Source organism: Seriola dumerili, unplaced genomic scaffold (genome assembly GCF_002260705.1).
Source record: "Seriola dumerili isolate Sdu_G_001 unplaced genomic scaffold, Sdu_1.0 BDQW01000189.1, whole genome shotgun sequence".
NCBI lineage: Eukaryota > Metazoa > Chordata > Actinopteri > Carangiformes > Carangidae > Seriola > Seriola dumerili.
The window spans coordinates 2,045,123-2,062,835 of record NW_019174444.1 but is presented as its reverse complement, the minus strand read 5'-3'; the positions used below and the strand labels follow the sequence as shown (position 1 = coordinate 2,062,835).

The following is a 17,713-nucleotide window of genomic DNA, read 5'->3' as shown; positions in this document are numbered from 1 at the left end:
TCGTTTTGCAGTGGCATACTGCTACGTAGCCAATGTCGTCATGCCAAAGACTCGTATTATCTATTACTGCTACGTTTCTAATGTTAAACATACATAAAATACATTACCGTCCTGTTACATCGACTTCAAGGCGACCCTCTTCAATTCGCGTTTTCTGTTTCCTGTTTGAACACGTACATGTGAATTACTCCTGTTTTACCCCCTGCTGCTACAGCAGCGCGCAAAACAGAAAAACAAGCAGAGGTCGGAACAGAGTCGGGGGTGCAGGCGAGCAACTGAGGGGTGGGTGGAGATAGAAGTGGAGATGAGTTTTTAGGGTTTTTAATCAGTGTCAGGGGAAGAACTTTAATCTCATCAAAATGTGGCTTCAGTGAGAGAGAGAAGAAAGTGTTTTCAAATGTGGTGTCTATGACTTAAAACTGTGGTTGCAATGATACATTTCTATGTGCACACACTCTTTCAAACACACACACACACACTCACAGCATGATGAGGATGAAGTCACCGTGTGCTCATGTGTCTCGTCTCTAGGCCTTTAAAGTGAGGGGCACTGCTGCTTCTGTCACCACCTTCCTGATGAAAACTCTCACAAACACGCTCGGGTCATATGACGACACTGCTGCTCCGAAACAGACACACACACACACACACACACACTCACACAGCTGAGAAAAACTCCCACAGCACTGACTTCACGTTGTCAAAAAGAGCGTGAAACAACACAATCAGAGTTCATATTTTATTTGTACTTTTTAAAATTTTACAAAACCTGAAGAGAAAAGATGTAAACATCCAAACTGATATGTAAACCTGACTTGTAGGGGCAGAGGATAAAACTTTCAGGCCCTGAGTTTATTGAGTAATTCAAAGGGAAAGGACACAGAAAGACCAGTCAGGACAAACCTGAAGCTCAAAAATCATTTGATAAGTGTCGTTCACCTCCAACTGCTGCCGGTCTCTATCGTCTCACAGCCGAGGCTTGATCTGCAGCTTCTTCTCTGTGTAAGAAAAAGAAACACAGGAAATTAAAATGACAAAAAAGTGTGTGTGTGTGTGTGTGTGTGTTCTTTTGTGCGTAACCGACTCTGATCTGCTGCGTGTTGAATCCTGCTGAAACGCTGAGTGATGACATCGCAGCTGATGAGTAAATGAGGAAGAGAGCAGGACAACAGGGATGGATGAAGGCGTGTGAGCAGGAAATGCTCGAGTGTGTGTGTGTGAGTTTGCAGTGTGGCAGTGATACATTGCATCAGGGCTAATTTATGCAAAGTGAAGAGGAGCTCGTTTGGCTGAGTTCCACCTTTAATGAGGCTCTGGGCGGTGCGGTGTGTTAGTGAGCGACCAGAGTGTCATTAGTAATACTTAAGAGCACAAAGCAACTGGACAGAGCGGGGTGGAGAGACGAGGAAATCATCACTGGATCACATGTGAATGTGTATGTGTTGTGAGTGTGTTTGGACACAGTGCAGCTGAACTGTTTCACTGAGTGACATATTTATTACAGTAGACACAACAGTGTGAATCCTCGCCACGGAACCACACTCTGACGTCTGCTCTTCAGACAACGAAAACCGCCCTCGAGGAGATGTTGTCTAAAGTCGTCTAAGGTGAGGTGTGTGCAACGCAGCTGCTGCTCAACACCAAAGTTTAGACTGTTTATTAATGTGTGCAACACATCTGTCCATCCCACAAATGTAGAGACAAAAAACACACAAAGATGTACAGAAACTTAAAACACACCTACTCCAACAAAAACTGTTCATCAGGTAAAATAGACATTAAAGCAATTTTTTTTTTTTCAGGTTATTTTACTTTTTATTTTATTGTTTTATCTGTGTAAAATCAAAAATTCAATATGAATGACAAAAGAGAATTTGTAGGTCAAAACCGAGTATGTGGCTGGACTGCCTATGGTCAAATCCTCATGTTATAACTGCGATGTCGTCTGACAAAATCAGCAACACATAAATGAAAGACCAAGAATGAGCTGTGATTTCAGCTGTATTTACTTATAAAATGATCACTCAGAGAGAAAGTTAGGAGAGACAGACTATCTTTCTCTTTTCAGGCTTTTGCCTTTATTACGGTAAAGTAGTAGAAAGACGGGAAAACTGGAGAGAAAGGGAGGATGACTCGCAGCAAAGGGCCACAAGCCGGACAGGAACCCGGGCTGCCGGGGTAAAGACTAAGCCCAAATAGCATGAGGTCCACGTGGGGGAACCACCGGGGTCCAAGACACTGTCTTTCTTATTGTGCCTCTCACACAGCTCACAGCTTCAGTCTGGGATCCACAATAGTTCAGTCTTTACTTACTTCAACTCCAGAATAACAGACTTTTAATAGAGGCAGGTCTGTGTGTCTAACTCCCTCTGTTTGATATGTAGAGTTGGTCATAGTCATTAGTACGAAACCTTGTTACCGATGACTTCTCTCTCTCCCTCCCTCTCCCCTTCTCTCTGTGCTCAGTGCTTATGTTAATTTATTCCTCTGCCTGCTTTAGTAATAATGATACATGTAATGAAAGTAGTTTATTTGCTGTAATGGAGGCGAGGCTCAGTGTATTAGAAGTGCTCCTCCACTTCCCTGCAGTTCCTGAGCAGCAGGGAAACCAGAGCAGCTCGGTAGACTGTGGTTCGGCAGTCCGCTGAGCAGTGGTGGAAATATCATCACTCAGTCAGTCAGTCAGCAAAATTTGCAATTATAGCGCTGGCCCGGCTTTTGCGGTCCAGCCAAAAACTGCAATCGAGTTGTGTAAAGTTGTCTAATGTGAAGTGTGTGCAACGCAGCTGCTGCTCAACATCAAAGTTTAGACCGTTTCTGGATGTGTGCAACACTACTGTCCATCCCACAAACATATAACACACATGTACAGAAAACTTCTAGATATTTGGGCTGTTCATCAGGTAAAACAGACAATAAAATAAAGTCACCCATATTGAATTTTCCATTTTACTCAGAGGAAACGATAAAATAAAGAGTACAATAACATAAAAGAGAGAATTTGTATCAAAAAAGAGAGAAACTGTTTGTTAATGTGTTGCATGATAAGAAGGGGTGAACACAGGTGTTAAAGCCAGTCAAATGTTGAGTGGCAGTGGAAACCAGCATGCTTGTGTGTGTGAGTGTGTATGTGTGTGTGTGCGTGTGTCCAGTAGGCAGGGGCAGGTGGATGGTGGAGCCTCATGGGAGGGTGAGGAGGAGGGGCGGGGGGGGGGGAATGAGAGGGATCGGGGGAGGGCAGCCTCTCTCCTAATCCTCTATCTGTCAAGTCTGTCAACAGAGAGCTCAGCTGTGCGTCTGTCCAGCCCAAAACCTAAATATTATTACCTCTGTGCTCTGAGCATTATTACTCCTCCCCTGAGTATCATCACACTCACTCCACAGGCCGGCTCTGATCATCATTATCTGTCTGCAGCTTAGACCCCCCCCCCCTCTCGCATGAACTGAGGAATGATCCTGTGCCATTCATGACAAACAAGAGCCTTCTAAAAACCATCTTCGGACAGTATCTCTGACTCTCAGCACTTTTACATTAACTAAAGCACAGTTAGTCAGTTATCTTTTTTTATAACCTGGATGTAATTTACCTTGTTTCCACCTTCATTCATATGAATTTACACATTTTACTCACCAAATGTGGAGACTGTAAATGAAGAGCATCGTTTTGGTAATTTACATGTGAGAAGATGTCGGGGTTAAAAATGGGCTCAATTTGGCGTCCTGTGGATATCTGATACTGTAAATCACAGTTTCAACAGCGTGAGACAGGTTCTAACTATGCAATAAAATCTAGTTATAAATGCTTTTGTAAAAGTCATACGTAACTTAAACATGTGTAAAAAATGTTCAATTTTCAAGCAAATTCAGACAATTTCAACCAGGACATCTCTGTTGACGTGCAAATCACCAAAAAAGAACTCTTCCTGGCCACTGTAACTCAGGTCGGTTTTCACACTTTGTCAGTTTCATGTCACATGGAGATGTTTGTGTAACACTGCCGGTCCCTCTGCGTTGGTCTGTGCTTGCTGGGTTATGCGTTTTGTTACCTTTAACCTGTGAGGCCTCGGCTGGAAGCGTGTCCGGTGCGTCTGCCTCCTCTGGGGAGCTGGAGAGGGAGATGAAGGACGGCAGCTCCAGAGGACCCGCGGTGGGCGTCCCTGGAGCTGCCTGAGGGCCGTGTGGCATGACAACAGACAGGCGAGGTCTGCAAGAGAGTGTAAACATGATCCATGATGAGCCAGGATCAAACACAACCAAAGTTTCATTACTGTGAGTAGATGATGATTTGTATCAGTCATGATTTAAATCTGTACAATCTCTTCTCACCTCTTGCAGGGCTCCTTGGTTCGGCCTCTCTTGGCCGGTGTGGTGGAGGTGTTGCTGCCGCTTCGTTTGGCTTGTTGTCGGTGCTGCAGCTTGCAGCGGGTTCCTCGGGGGCAGGAGCCGGTCTTAGAGAAGTCTGGACACACCAGAGTATGTTTCTTCTTGCACTGGTGGGTAGAGACACAGACCACAGATCATACATGAAGACAGTCACAACTGCTAATACAGACACAAACTGACATGGGTGGATCTGCCTCTGTGAATGTATGTACATCTCATATGAAGAGGATGTTCCATTAAAGGCAGATGCAGAGAAAAAGGACTCAGCTGCAAAAGTCTGTCATATTGTGTGGAATTGTTTTTTAATGGCAGCCACAGTTTTACCTTGTGAGTAACAGGGAAACTAAAGTGATTCCAGAAAGCCCACAGTGTGAGACCATTGGTCACATTCTGTAAGCTTTTATTATATAACATACACAAAGCACAAAGAGCATCAAAAAGGAAACTTTTGGACAAAAAAAAACAAACAAAAAAAAAAACTCCTCCTCTGACATAGTTGATACACCATAAGCTGCATATGGGTGTAGCTTCCATTCTAATCTTTATTTCAAATACACAGTACATGATCTAGTTTAGGGAGTACCAAAAACTTGCAGTGAATATCTGGTCATATTTATAATCTTGGTTGCGTCTGATTTGACTTAAAACTTTTCAGACAATTAATTTTATGTATGTAAAACTCTTAACATTCAAGAACTTTGTTTTGTTTTTGTATGGTATGTGTTAAAACGGCAAACATTAAAATAGGGCTGCAAAATTAATCAAAATTGCAATATGGCCAAGTGCAATATCCAAATCCAAGAAGCTGCAAAAAAAAAAAAAAAATTGCAGTAGCTGCAGCTTCTTGATAAAGGTAAAATGTTTCACATTGTTGTGCACTGTTAGCACCGTAAGCGTTGTGGTGCTACAGAGACGCCCTGACCTACAAATCCTATCCTGCAGATGTAAAGGTTTGTTTTGTTTTTTTTTATAAAGCTGACAGATGCTTTCGGTTCACAGGGCCAGTTAAATGTGGTGGTGGTCCTTTACATTTACAGGCCATGTCCTTCTCTTATGGGAGTCACTGCTTTCATGTGTTCATGGACGTACAGTTAGCAACATTTAACAGGACCAGGTACAAACAACAGTGTTCCTCATATTCAAAGACGGTAGAGCCTCTTTAAATTTAACCCTGGTCCATGAACACAGAGGAAATCCAGTAACTTTCACCAGGTCACAGAACATGACCGGTTTGAAGGGGAGGAAAAGCAGATGTTTTTTTTTTTTTTGTTCTACAAGTACCTCAAACCTAATTAGGCTGTTGATTTGTTTCGTTCCGTTGTTCTGTCCACTCTTTTTTAAGTTACCACTTAACACTGAGACACTCAGCCTCTCCTTTAATGTGCAAGTTGAGCAAGTGCGTCAGAGTTAGCGTCATTCTGAGGAGCATTGTGCATGAGCACGCAAGCTTTCACATGCATGTTTGCAACTGAGTGTGTATGACAGTGTAATACGGGTGTAAATTGGTAGCTTCATTCTCCACGAGATTCGATCCCTCCCACCTGTCAGAGAAGCTAATTATATTCACTCTGGGGTGCAGGCTGCAAGGAGTGTGTGTGTGTCTGTGTGTGTGCAGGGGTGAGGAGTGCGGGACTGGGAAGCAGATTGGTCCTGAAATAGAGTGTGCAGTGGGGGACGTGTGTGTGCGTGTGTGTGTGTGTGTGTGTGTGTGTGTGTGTTAGAGGGATCTTGAGATCAATTTTCCAGGAACGCTGTGGACTCTTGGTCAACTCTACCTCAAGCCCAGCGGCCCTGACTTTCTGCCATCAGAGGCCCCCCCCCCCACACACACACACACACACACAAACTCACACCCATGTTCATGCGCCCCTTGGTGCCAGGGCGGCCCCGGATCAGCTCGCTGTCAAATGTTTCTCTGGATCATCTTATAGGGCTGCGGTTTTGACACACATTTCGATCAACAAATCAGACCTGACACCAGTGTCACTGATGCCCAGGGTTTTATCTTCAGAGTATGACATCACCACTGACCCCATCAGGTTCTGTCGTACCATCAATCGTGATACATGATTTTATGGCTGCAACAAACTTATTTAAGTAAAAAAAATATTACTAATATAATACTTAAAATGATTTTTAATGATTAATTGATTAACCTATTCTATAAAAATGTCAGAGAAAAGTGAAAAAATGTTTGTTCCCAGAGCCATGACATCTTCAAAAGACTTATTTTTGATCTGTTGTCATGACGTTTAAGGTGCAATATCCCGAGTTTGAGTCTTAAACTTTTGTTGCTCCTCTGGCTACCATCATCTCCTGTGCACTCTCTACTGTCACTACTAAAAACCAAATAAAAATACAGTCCAAGGCCAAAAGGCATAAAACAATGAAACACAGAAGACTGACTCAAAAAGCTTGTTTCAGGGCTATGGGTGTTTGTTGTCTAAATGAACCTGATTTCCTCCAGTATGATTTCTGAAAACAGTGACAGTACCAGTAGACTTTTCATCTCCATCCGGGCTGCACAGTGAGGCTGATGATAACCACGATCCTCACCTACCTGCCGGTAAACTGCCTGAACAATCACAGATTTTTTCTTCATGTTCTCTAAATTAACAGCTCTTTGCTTCCCGTACTGTCGGTATAGAGCAGGCCCGAGCTTTTTACTTTACAGCAACGTGCACGTGTCACTGCATTTTCAGTCAGAGTCCCATTTTAGTCACTGTAGATGCAGCGTATAGCTTTTTGATTGAAAGATTTTTCTACATTTAAAATGTTTGAGTGGAAAAAAAAAAGGATTTTGATCTTAAAGTTGGTTTATAACATTGGATAAAAATGTGACAACATTTTAACAACAATCACAGAGTTCACAGAGAATCACACAGTGCGGGAAACCCTGAGTAAGTCCTAATTACTATGCTGTCTAATGTTATGTAATTTGACAGGAAACGCTGCACAAAATACATGATAAAGTCCACCTGGTGATCATCATGATGTTCACTTGTCAGAGCTGACAGAGAAATCAAAAACATAACTTCTAAAAAGGTGCCATCACTCATCACAGAGTTCACATCTGGAGACGAGTGTGATGGGACAACAAGAGTTAAAGCTGAAGCACTTTACCAGCATGAGAAACAGAGTGTCCGAGAAATTGACTGTAAGAGCTGCGTCCACTCACCACAGCTCCATACATCCTCATTTTCATAAAAAGAGAGAGAGAGGGAGAGAGGGAGGGAGAGAGAGAGAGAGAGAGAGAGATGGGAAATGGGAGAAAAAAGCTAAAGTGGACAGAACATCTTTATCCTACACCAAGTTAACAATTTTCCACTTGATTTAAGGAATGCTGGGACGTCTCTGGGGCCTATTAGAGAGCTCTCTGCAGGGCCAAAACCAGGAGGAGTCAGCACATTTACCAAGAGACTGAGAGAGGTAGCAAAAAAAAAAAAAGAGCAGGGAGGGTGGGAGTTGGAAAAGACAGTAAAATAAAAAAAGAGAGGGACATCACATGCATTTTCATCTCGGCCATTAAGCCGACACTCATCTGGAGCAATTTACAGTGAGTGGAACAGGTTGATAGATTATTCAGATTACAATACAAGGAAGAAAACAGTGAGAAAAATGGAGGTTCACAGTGTAACTAGACTTTAGGCAGCGATCACATCGATATTAGCAATACATAAAAAAACACAGCTTCCTAATTCATTTAAATGAGATCACTGTGTTGACAAAGTGGAGGGGCCAATGCAGAGAGCTTTAGTGGGACGTCCTGTTGCATCATGTTGAGGTAAAAACTGAGCCAGGTTCAGCTCTTTTGCTGCTACACGATGCAGCATTGGAATTGAAATTCTTTCGTAATTATTATTGTTCAGTCATCTATGTGCAAGCAAACATTCCTGGTAGATAACTTGTAAATCACATAACCACTGTGCAGTGTTCGGGTGTATGATAAGCCTTCACACACAAAGATGTATGACTCACACTGGACTTCCTGGGCCGTGTAATGTAGCAGCACCAACACAGACCTTTGAGTTTGAACAAAGTCAAGTCTCAGTGTCACTGGACTCTTCAGGTTTAAGACAGAAAAGAAAAAGAGAAAGAAAAAGTTGTTGTTTTGTTTAAGCTTTGACTGAGGCCCGAATGATAGGGCTTCATCACCAGAAGCACAAGTTCAACACTGTGCAGAGAAAAGACATTACTCTGCATGAGTACACACTACGCTGATCTTTCCCTCAGGCTGTGCGGCAAAAGTTCAGCTTCACTGAACTTTGATCCGAAATTTTCTGGCCTCCACAAGACGCATTCAGTGAGACTGTGTCATTGACAGGACAGGAAGTAAATCACAGTAGTTATACACACCACTTTAGTGGGACACTGTATGTGAAGTCAAAGGAACATCGCAGAGAGAAGAACGAGAAAAATCTGTTTGGTCACAGACTTGAAGTACAAATTGATAATATATCTTGTAATATATAAATGTAATGAGCACTGTAACGTTTTGCTTTACGCTGGTTCTTTTTTGCTTGTGGAAAAAGAAAGAAACGGCAGAGGTGAAAAATGAGGAGAGACTGCATTAAAAAGGATCAATTCACTGATTCATTACACTAAACAGTTGATCAGACAGCTCTCTGTTACCGACTGGCACAGACGTAGCTTCAACATGCTGAATCGGCCAAAAGGCCATTAATAAAAGCCAACAGAAGTTAACTATAGCCAAACTTCCTTCCAAAAGCTACGGATGATAGTGGTTGGTTTAATGTGTGAGGAACCTGGGAGGAGAGGGACCTGATGCAGGAGCCACATCTGAATGATTACATACAGCTTTGAATTGATGCTATGGAGTCAAGAAACAAGAGGGACAATTAGGAGAGAACAGACAGACTCTGTGAGGTGGAGGGTGAGACAAAGCCAGGATGAGGCAGGATGGCAGCAAGTCTGAGAGGAGGAGGAGGAGGATGGAGGATGGAGGATGGAGGATGGAGGATGGAGGATGGAGGCGAGGAGCAGACTTAACCCCTGAGCTGCTGGAGTGTCTGCCTGCCTGGCCCATAGTGCCATCCTCAGCAGTTTTCCCATCTATAATTACTGCCTGCTATCCATCATAGAGCCGCCAGAGCCTCACAGTGCTGCGCTCCATAAACACACACACATGCACTCAGGCGCAAATACACTCTCTCTCACACGCACATACACACACACACGCACGCACGTACGTACACACACACACAAACACACAAACACACACGGGGAAAAAAAAAAATCACAGACCTAAGCACTTCAGCTAATAGAATAAATATTAATATCCCTTTTGTTTTCTATATCCTCATTTCACCATGCACTATTTAAATGAGGTCTGACAGTGTGAAAAAGCATCTGTTTCACACTCGACATTCGAAAACAAGCAGGGAGACGAGGGGGGTGGGGGGACGACAAAGGGAGGCAAAGACAGAGGAAGGGGGGGCACTGGAGGGTGTGTTTAAGGTGGACATTGGGACAGCGTGTGTGTGTGGAGGAGGGGGGAGGGGGGTGGCTGGTGGGCTTGAGTGTCATGTGTAAGTGGCTCTCTGTTACCCATCAGGCCCTCAATGTGTCACTCAGACACTACAGTTATGCCATTATGGACCGCCACCCGCTGCAGCTGTTCCTGCCTGTGTGTCACTGTGTACATGTGTGTGTGTGCGGTGGGCATTGGTTACCAAACTACTTGTTTACCTAAGCCTCAGTTTAACTCCAGTGGAACTGTACACACACGATGTACAACATAATTGTACGTTCAAATGAAGAGAACAGCTGAAAGGACAAACAGGTAATAGTGTCAGTGCAGCGCTAAATTAAAATGTAGTAACATTAAAGAAACATGAAGTCGCTGACAGTTTATTACAAGATTCACATCTATTATTTCAACTCTATTCAGACTGACACAGTGATGCAGATTAAATCTGTGCTGGTGGTCGATCTGAATGGGTAAACAAACATCAGCTGATCAGTGTCCACGACCCTCGTCTGACCTGGTTTGAACATGAGTCAGATACGGCCTGACCTCCCTGAACAGGTGTCTTTACTTCATCTAAAGATATTGATGTTTGAATGTCATTTAACTGACCCCCCGAAGAGAGAGAGAGACAGAGGGAGTGTGCAGAATGATGAGCGAGCACAAAATAGTAACAGTGAGCAAACAAGAAAGGTCTAAAGAGAAACTTGTAGATGTTGTATATAGGGCTATGCTACTAATCAAAATATAATCACAATTGCAATATGGCAAAGTGCAATATCCAAATTGCAAGAGATGCATTTTTTTTTTTTTTGATAAAAGGTAAAATGTGTCACATTGATGTGCATTGTTAGCACCATAAGCATTGTGGTGCTACAGAGACACCCCAGCCTACAAATCATATTCTCCAGACGTAAAGGAATGTTTTTTTTTGTTTTTATATTTTTATGCATATATCCCAGCGCTGCACACCCAATTGCCCCATTGGGGACAATTAAAGTAATTGATTGACTGATTGAAAAAGTTCTTTGCGATCAGTATTTTAGCCATGCAACTTGTAGACCTGCAGCTGCAGACATGAGTCTGTGAATACGGACAACCAGAGGTTACCCTGTGACTCCCTCTTACGCAGGTTTATTCAGAAGACCAGTGTTAAATGCACTTCTGCAGTCTGACAGAGGTTTGAAGAACCTCACCTGTGTTGGCGTTGCCACACGTGCTGTCACAGAATAGACCACAGCTCTATTCTCCACTGTCAGCACTGATCAACACTCCACAAAACCATTATTTCCACAAGGATACTGTAATTTCTCTACTTCTTGTCATGTCTGATGATCTTTAGCTGTGCAGCTGGACAAGGAGAAACTTATATTTTAGGTTTAAAAATATCAGGAGCTCAATGCGCTGCAGTCACTGCCACTTGAAGAAAACATTTAAAAAGAGATCTGAGCCATGGCTGCAGACACCGACTTTTCAGAATCACAGAATCAAGTGACACAAATTCACTGTATCCTTCATATTACACTTCATCCTGCACTGTGATGTCTGAGATGTTGCAGCACATTAGGTGTGTGTTACAGGTGTTTGTTATAGCCAATGATTGCACACAACTAGAATTTCTTTGTCAAACATCTGACCTGCTCCAGCTTTGCTTTAATTTTATCATTTATACTCACTGTAAATCTTTGTTGCTCTGTGTGTGTTTTGTTGGCTTGGTTGTGTATTTGCTTCTGCTCTGTTCATATGGGGGTGATGCATGGATGGTGGAATTGAAAATTTGTGTTGTGTTCACATTCATGTTATTTGATTTCATAAACAAAAGAAATAGAGGCTTGGTTATGGGCTGAATATGAAATAGCTGATACTGTCAAATATACTCTGAAGCTCTCTCTCAGATGTCTTTCGTGTGTTTGTGTATTTTTACCTTCTCTCCCTCGGGACAGTAGCCTTTCACAAAGTCTTCGCACACCTCAGCTTTGCGGGACACGTAGACGTGACTGTAGGGACAGTCGCTGTTGCTACAGATTCCCTTCAGGAAGTAAGAGCACACCGGCATCTGGAGAGAGTCAGACACAAATATGTAAAACATCTGAACCAGAGAAAATGGTGGTTCATGGTGTCTGACACAGACGAGGTAAAAGATATTCAATCAAACATTTAAAAAATTCTGCAACATAAAACATTTAATCAGAACACAGACTAACACAAGAGACATTGGTTTTGTTGTGTCAAAATATAATGACTCATCTGACTTGTTGCTGGGATATTCCAGGACCGTCCAAAACTCCCAGATTATTGGCAAAATGTCCAAAAAGAGATTAAATTGACTTTGAGAATCAATCTGACGCTGACTAAATTAAGCACTTTTGATTCTTGGCATTATTCCTGAAAACATATTAGACAATAAGTTGAGGTGTTTGTCAAAGATGTGCTTGTGATAGCAAAAAAAGAAGCCTCCTGGTTGACACTTCAGCATATAACAATAGAGGGTTTTGGTGATTTATGTGTTAGAAAAGAAGATAAAAACAGTGTTTATTTTTTTTTCCGCCTTTAAAACAATTTTTTAAAATCTATTTTCTTCTGTTCACCGTCGAGATCATGTGAAAAAAAAGAGAGAAAAACGTAAATAAAGACAACAACACCACAGACAGGAAGAGAGCGGACGTGATGAGAGCATGAGATTACATGAGATTATACGAGTTTGTAAACAGACGTGCGGTTCTAAAACCAAACTGCTGTCATGTACAGATCAGACGTGTCCCGTGTGCCAAGCGATCTGTCACACTAAGCAGCTAAATGACCTTAATTGCAGTTGACAGCGGCAGAGTGAGAGTGAATGTGTGTCTTGACAGCATGTGTGTGTGTGTGTATGTATGTGTGTGTGTGTGTGTGTGCAGCTAGATCTACTGTTTGGCGTGCAGGGGTGAGCCTGGTGGAGGCCGGTCTAAATATACCTCTGAGAGGGGGGTTCAGTGGGCATAGATCAGGGTAGGGAGGGGTGTGGGAGGCGGAGTGTGAGAGGGACTCCACCTCGTTGGGATGAGATCAGTTCTACCTAATTAACTGCTACAGAAATATTTATCCAGGCTGCAGCTTGTCCAGCTCTCATGATGTGTTTATGTGCTTTGGATGTGTGCACAGACCAGGCCAGTGCTGGAAGGGGGATACCTGGGGGGGGTGGTAGGCTCAGGGGTGTCTGGTTTCGAGGTATTTGTGGTAGTGGGGGAACAGGAGGGTGGAGTGTAGGATTCAAGATTCGGGCTCGCTGTACGCACTAGAGCCCAGATCAGGTTCGGAAGTCTGCTGGGTGTATAACCCTGCAGCCCCCCTTCTCTCCAAAACCCCCGTACAGTCCTGTTTAAGGGGTCCACATGAAATAAGAGCGGTGTATCCGGTGGAGGGAGGGGCCAAAGGTTTGGGGGTTAGGGGTGGGGGTGGAGGGGCTGTTGGAGAGGTGGCATTACAAACAGACAGCTGGGCTCTCAGCACTTACAGGCAGCAGTGTGACAACCAACACAGGTGCAGGGCATTGTGTGTGTTCGTGTGTGTGTGTGTGTGTGTGTGTGTGTGTGTGTGTGTGTGTGTGTGTGTGTATGTGTGTGTGTGTGTGTGTGTGTGGTGAGGCAAGGCACCTGTTGGAGGGTTGTTTTCTCTCAAGTAAAAAAAGAAAAAGAAGGAAAAAACAGCTTTCCCTTTTTGAATGGCTACACTTTCCCTTAGACGGGCAAGAGAACACACACACACACACACACACACACACACACACACACACACACACACACACACACACCACCACACACACACACACCACACACACCACACACACACACAACACACACACACACACACAACACCACACAGCCACACACACACCAAAAAAAAATTTCCACTAATACGCCAAAATGATCTATTTAATGGAATCCAAAAACGTCTAAGAGGAAGTGGAGTGAGAATGACCTCAAATCTGTATGAAGAGAAACGATCAGATTAACCTTTATATCATTATGTCTTGTTTTACTTCATTGACTGTCTCATGTTGGTTCACGTCTGATGTGTGTCTGTTTAAATTACAACCAGTTAAATATACTGGGCTGCTGGCTGAGATTCATAATGTCTGTAACTCAATAAACTGGATTTACTGCTGGAGTTGAGTTTGGCCTGTGTGATAACTCGATATCACAACTTTGGTAGAATCACACTGAGACAACAATATTCATTGAAAAAAAAAAAAAAAATCAAGTTGAAAACTGAAACCAACAAAATGAGTTGGTAAAGTTCTTGTTTTGTCACAACAGGAATATGGCTCATTGAACTGACCTTCAGATGATTTTAGATGTCATTTTAAATACATTCCCACCCAGTGTGTTTATTGTTGCTGAGCTACAGCTTTTCAACCAGCCTGTGAAGCCAAAGGCAAATTTCCACACCTGTGGATAATAAAGATTATTATTAATTAAATGGGAAAGTGTGTCCAAACCTTTGACTGGTACTGTATATATATATGTATCTTATTAATATTTTCAGAGCTGCAACTATCACATATTTTTGTATTAATTAACTGATTAAACATATAGTCATTTGTGAAAAACTGGAAATTGTGATTAAACATATATTCAATATTTAATCAATTATCAAATTTGTTGTTGAAAAATTTTCTGTGCATTGACTAAATATTATGCTATTAATTTCAGCCATAAGATCTAGTCCTCAGGTGACTGAGTTGCTGTTGCTCGTGAGCAGGATAAGACCTCTGATCACAGGTCTGAGGTGAGGATCGTGCTTCACTTTTCTGTATGTGCAAACCAGAGCAGACCTGTGCTAAACTCACCTATTTGAGGGAAGAAAAAAAAAAAAGAAAAAGAAAAATCAATCATAACAAATGTCTTCCCACTGGTCTGTGTATCCATCAGAACCTTTAGGCTGCTTGTTTACCCATAAGCCTCTCCCTGAATGTCCCATCAGGTTAAGTCTTTCTCACTCCTTCCTGTGTCATGGAAACAGGAGCCATGCCAAGAAGGCAAACACGATACACGATGATTGTACGCACTGTACTCAACCCTGGCCTTTGCAATGAAAACCCATAAAACACTATGTTGTCCAACATCTAGGGCCTGTGTGCGAGCGAGTGCGAGTTTGTTACCTTCTCCTTCGCCACCTTATGGGAGAATGGGCAGGTCCCGTCCGCCTGCTTGCACGTCCCTCGCAGAAACCTGCACAACAACAAACAACAACAACAAGCCTGAAAGCAGACACGCTAATAAAGCGGTAAAGTGGGATGAGCTGCTGGTTCTGAAAATAATTTTTCCACACAACAAATTCCAGTTTGGCAGTTTATTCTAATGACATCCTCCATGTTTCGTCAACACGTAAACACAGGAATCTTCTGGACAGTGTGTTGACATGTAGTTTTTGATATGTATTGATGTATTTTCCATCAGTTTTCTGTGGCAACAGGCTCTAAAATACTACAATACTTATGCGTCTCTGGTGCAGTTGCTATAGAGAAGAAGCCAACCAGCATTGCTTTGCTCTTGCAGTTAGAACTGACACTGTCATGGTTTGTGTATGAATCCAAAACTGACCCAGAAACTGAAAGTGTACTGATTTTAACTGCTGAACGTTTTATTAGTGTAATCTTTAGCTTCAGTTTGCTGTTAGTGGCACATGCAACAGGATGTGATTTTGTGACTGGATGATAGATATGCCCCTTTCTGTACTTAATCAAACAGGGGAGTTTCATGTCCATCTGAGCTTTGTTAGTGCTTGTATCTGGACTTTTACATCTGGGACCTTAGAAAAACCAAGGAGCTGGTGGTGGACTTCTGCAGGCACAAACACTCTCCACTCACAGTAACGGGCTGCTGCACCGCAGGTCTTTCCTTCCTGCTGCCGTCAGACTGTACAACAAACACTCTACTCAGTAGATCACACACACCAGGAACTGACAGACTCACCATGTGCAATAATGAGCAATAAGTAACACACACCATCCGTGCAATATACCTCATATGCTGCTATTTTGTAAACTTTTGTAAATACCTATTGTATATATTATATTATTATCTATTATTTATCTTTCTAAATATTTACAACTGGCACTTTGAGGTTTTTCTTTCTTGCACTGTCCACTTTGCTTCTGTGACACTGCAAATTTCCCCACTCAGTGTTGGAGCAATAACGGAATATCTTATCTTATCTAATCTTATCTTATCTTAGATGCCTTAACCACCACTTCACTACTATCAGATGTTCAACGGGTAAACTGGCAAGAGAGGAAGATTTTCTCTCTTTACTGAGGATCAAGCATTTAAGTATTAACTGATCCCCCTTTAATATGACACTGTGTGTTCACGTTACCTTGTGCAGACGGCCACCTTGTCTGGGTCATGTATGTAGGGACAATTGTTGCCGCGGTTACACTTGCCGAAGCGGTTGTAGTACATGCAGTACTGCTTCTGCTGCTTCTTCTGGCGAGCGTGTCTGATTATGGCGAGGCTCCGCTGAACCGCACGACTTGATTCAGAAAACACAGACAAACATGACAAACACACACAGGTTTCCACAAATCAATAATCAGCAGCCTGTTGTGGCTAAACAGGACAGACTAAGCCAGGAGTTTCAACTCTCAGCCCTATGAGGGGCTTTGGGTATATAGGTATCCTCCATATGCTAATTTTAATTTTAAGATTACTTTTGGCTTTGCAGCTCTCAGCAGAGAGTGATGAAAGGCAGTTAATATTGAGGGAGAGAGAGAGGAGGATCAAATGCAACAGTCTTGGCTGGATTTGATTTCAAGATGGGGCTGTTGTATGATGAGAGCCAGCAGGATGGCCCACATATAAATGCGGTTAATTAAAAAGCTTACAAGTTGGATATGTGTGCAGAAACGTAGACACGAGAGTGCTTCTGCTGAGAAGAGATGAAACAGGTTGTGAGAAGCCTACCTGGCTAAGTGTCGAGTGCTGGAGGGTCGGTTCCAAGCAGGAATCATGGGTGAGACGTGGGGGCTGGAGGACCTTCCTGAAAGTGGAGGAAAGAGACAAACTAGTCAATGTAAAGGTGTTTGTCACATATACAGCTCATTTTTTCTCTTTCTATTTTCCCCTGAATGTTTATTGACACTAATAATTATCATATTTTTTCGTTTTGGTTTATTTTTTCATTAACNAACTAGTCAATGTAAAGGTGTTTGTCACATATACAGCTCAATCATCTCCAAAAACATAACAAAGGATCAGTCAGGAACTAAAAATCCTAAAATTGAGAAAAAAAAAAATGGTATAGATCATTTTTGCTCTTTCTATTTTCCCCTGAATATTTATTGACACTAATAATGATCATATTTTTTCGTTTTGGTTTATTTTTTCATTAAGCTATCAATAATCATCATTAAAATTAAACCAGTGCCTCTGGTACCCACTTCAATATCTGTGGATGGCACACACGTTTGCAGAGGAGATGTATGAAGTATGAAAGGAAGCATATTGAGCACAGTTGAACATTTACAGTATGATATAATCTACGGACATTTTTGTTTCTTACTTGTAAATAGTTTACACTCTGCCCATGTTTTCAATGACGAAATGATACAATATCACGAGGACTAATGTTTCACCAATGTGAAATGTTTCCACTATATTACAAGCTAATAGTTTAGCATGGTGCTAACACACTGAAGTGGAAGTCGGTTTCTGTCTTTCTTCTGATTTATTCATCATTTTTTAAATGTATTCATCTTACATTTTTTTAATGGTGTGATATTACATACATCTTTCCTAAATTAAATTAAAAAATACTATTATAGCTGTCTGAGTGTGTGTTTGTGCAGCCAGATGCAATAAC

At 42.2% G+C, this 17,713-nt stretch overlaps 1 protein-coding gene across 1 annotated transcript in view; it reads right to left on the bottom strand.

Moving 5' to 3' along the window:
- Positions 1-777: 777 nt before the first annotated feature.
- Positions 778-17,713, bottom strand: part of zc3h3 (zinc finger CCCH-type containing 3) — a 60,098-nt gene continuing 43,162 nt past the window's right edge. The window contains exons 6-12 of the mRNA XM_022753017.1: positions 16,816-16,891; positions 16,229-16,384; positions 15,012-15,081; positions 11,796-11,927; positions 4,327-4,490; positions 4,047-4,204; positions 778-998 (exon numbers count right to left, since the gene is read on the bottom strand). Of these exons, the coding sequence (XP_022608738.1) occupies positions 967-998; positions 4,047-4,204; positions 4,327-4,490; positions 11,796-11,927; positions 15,012-15,081; positions 16,229-16,384; positions 16,816-16,891 (788 nt within the window). The 3' untranslated portion in view covers positions 778-966. The remainder of the gene's footprint in view (positions 999-4,046; positions 4,205-4,326; positions 4,491-11,795; positions 11,928-15,011; positions 15,082-16,228; positions 16,385-16,815; positions 16,892-17,713) is intronic.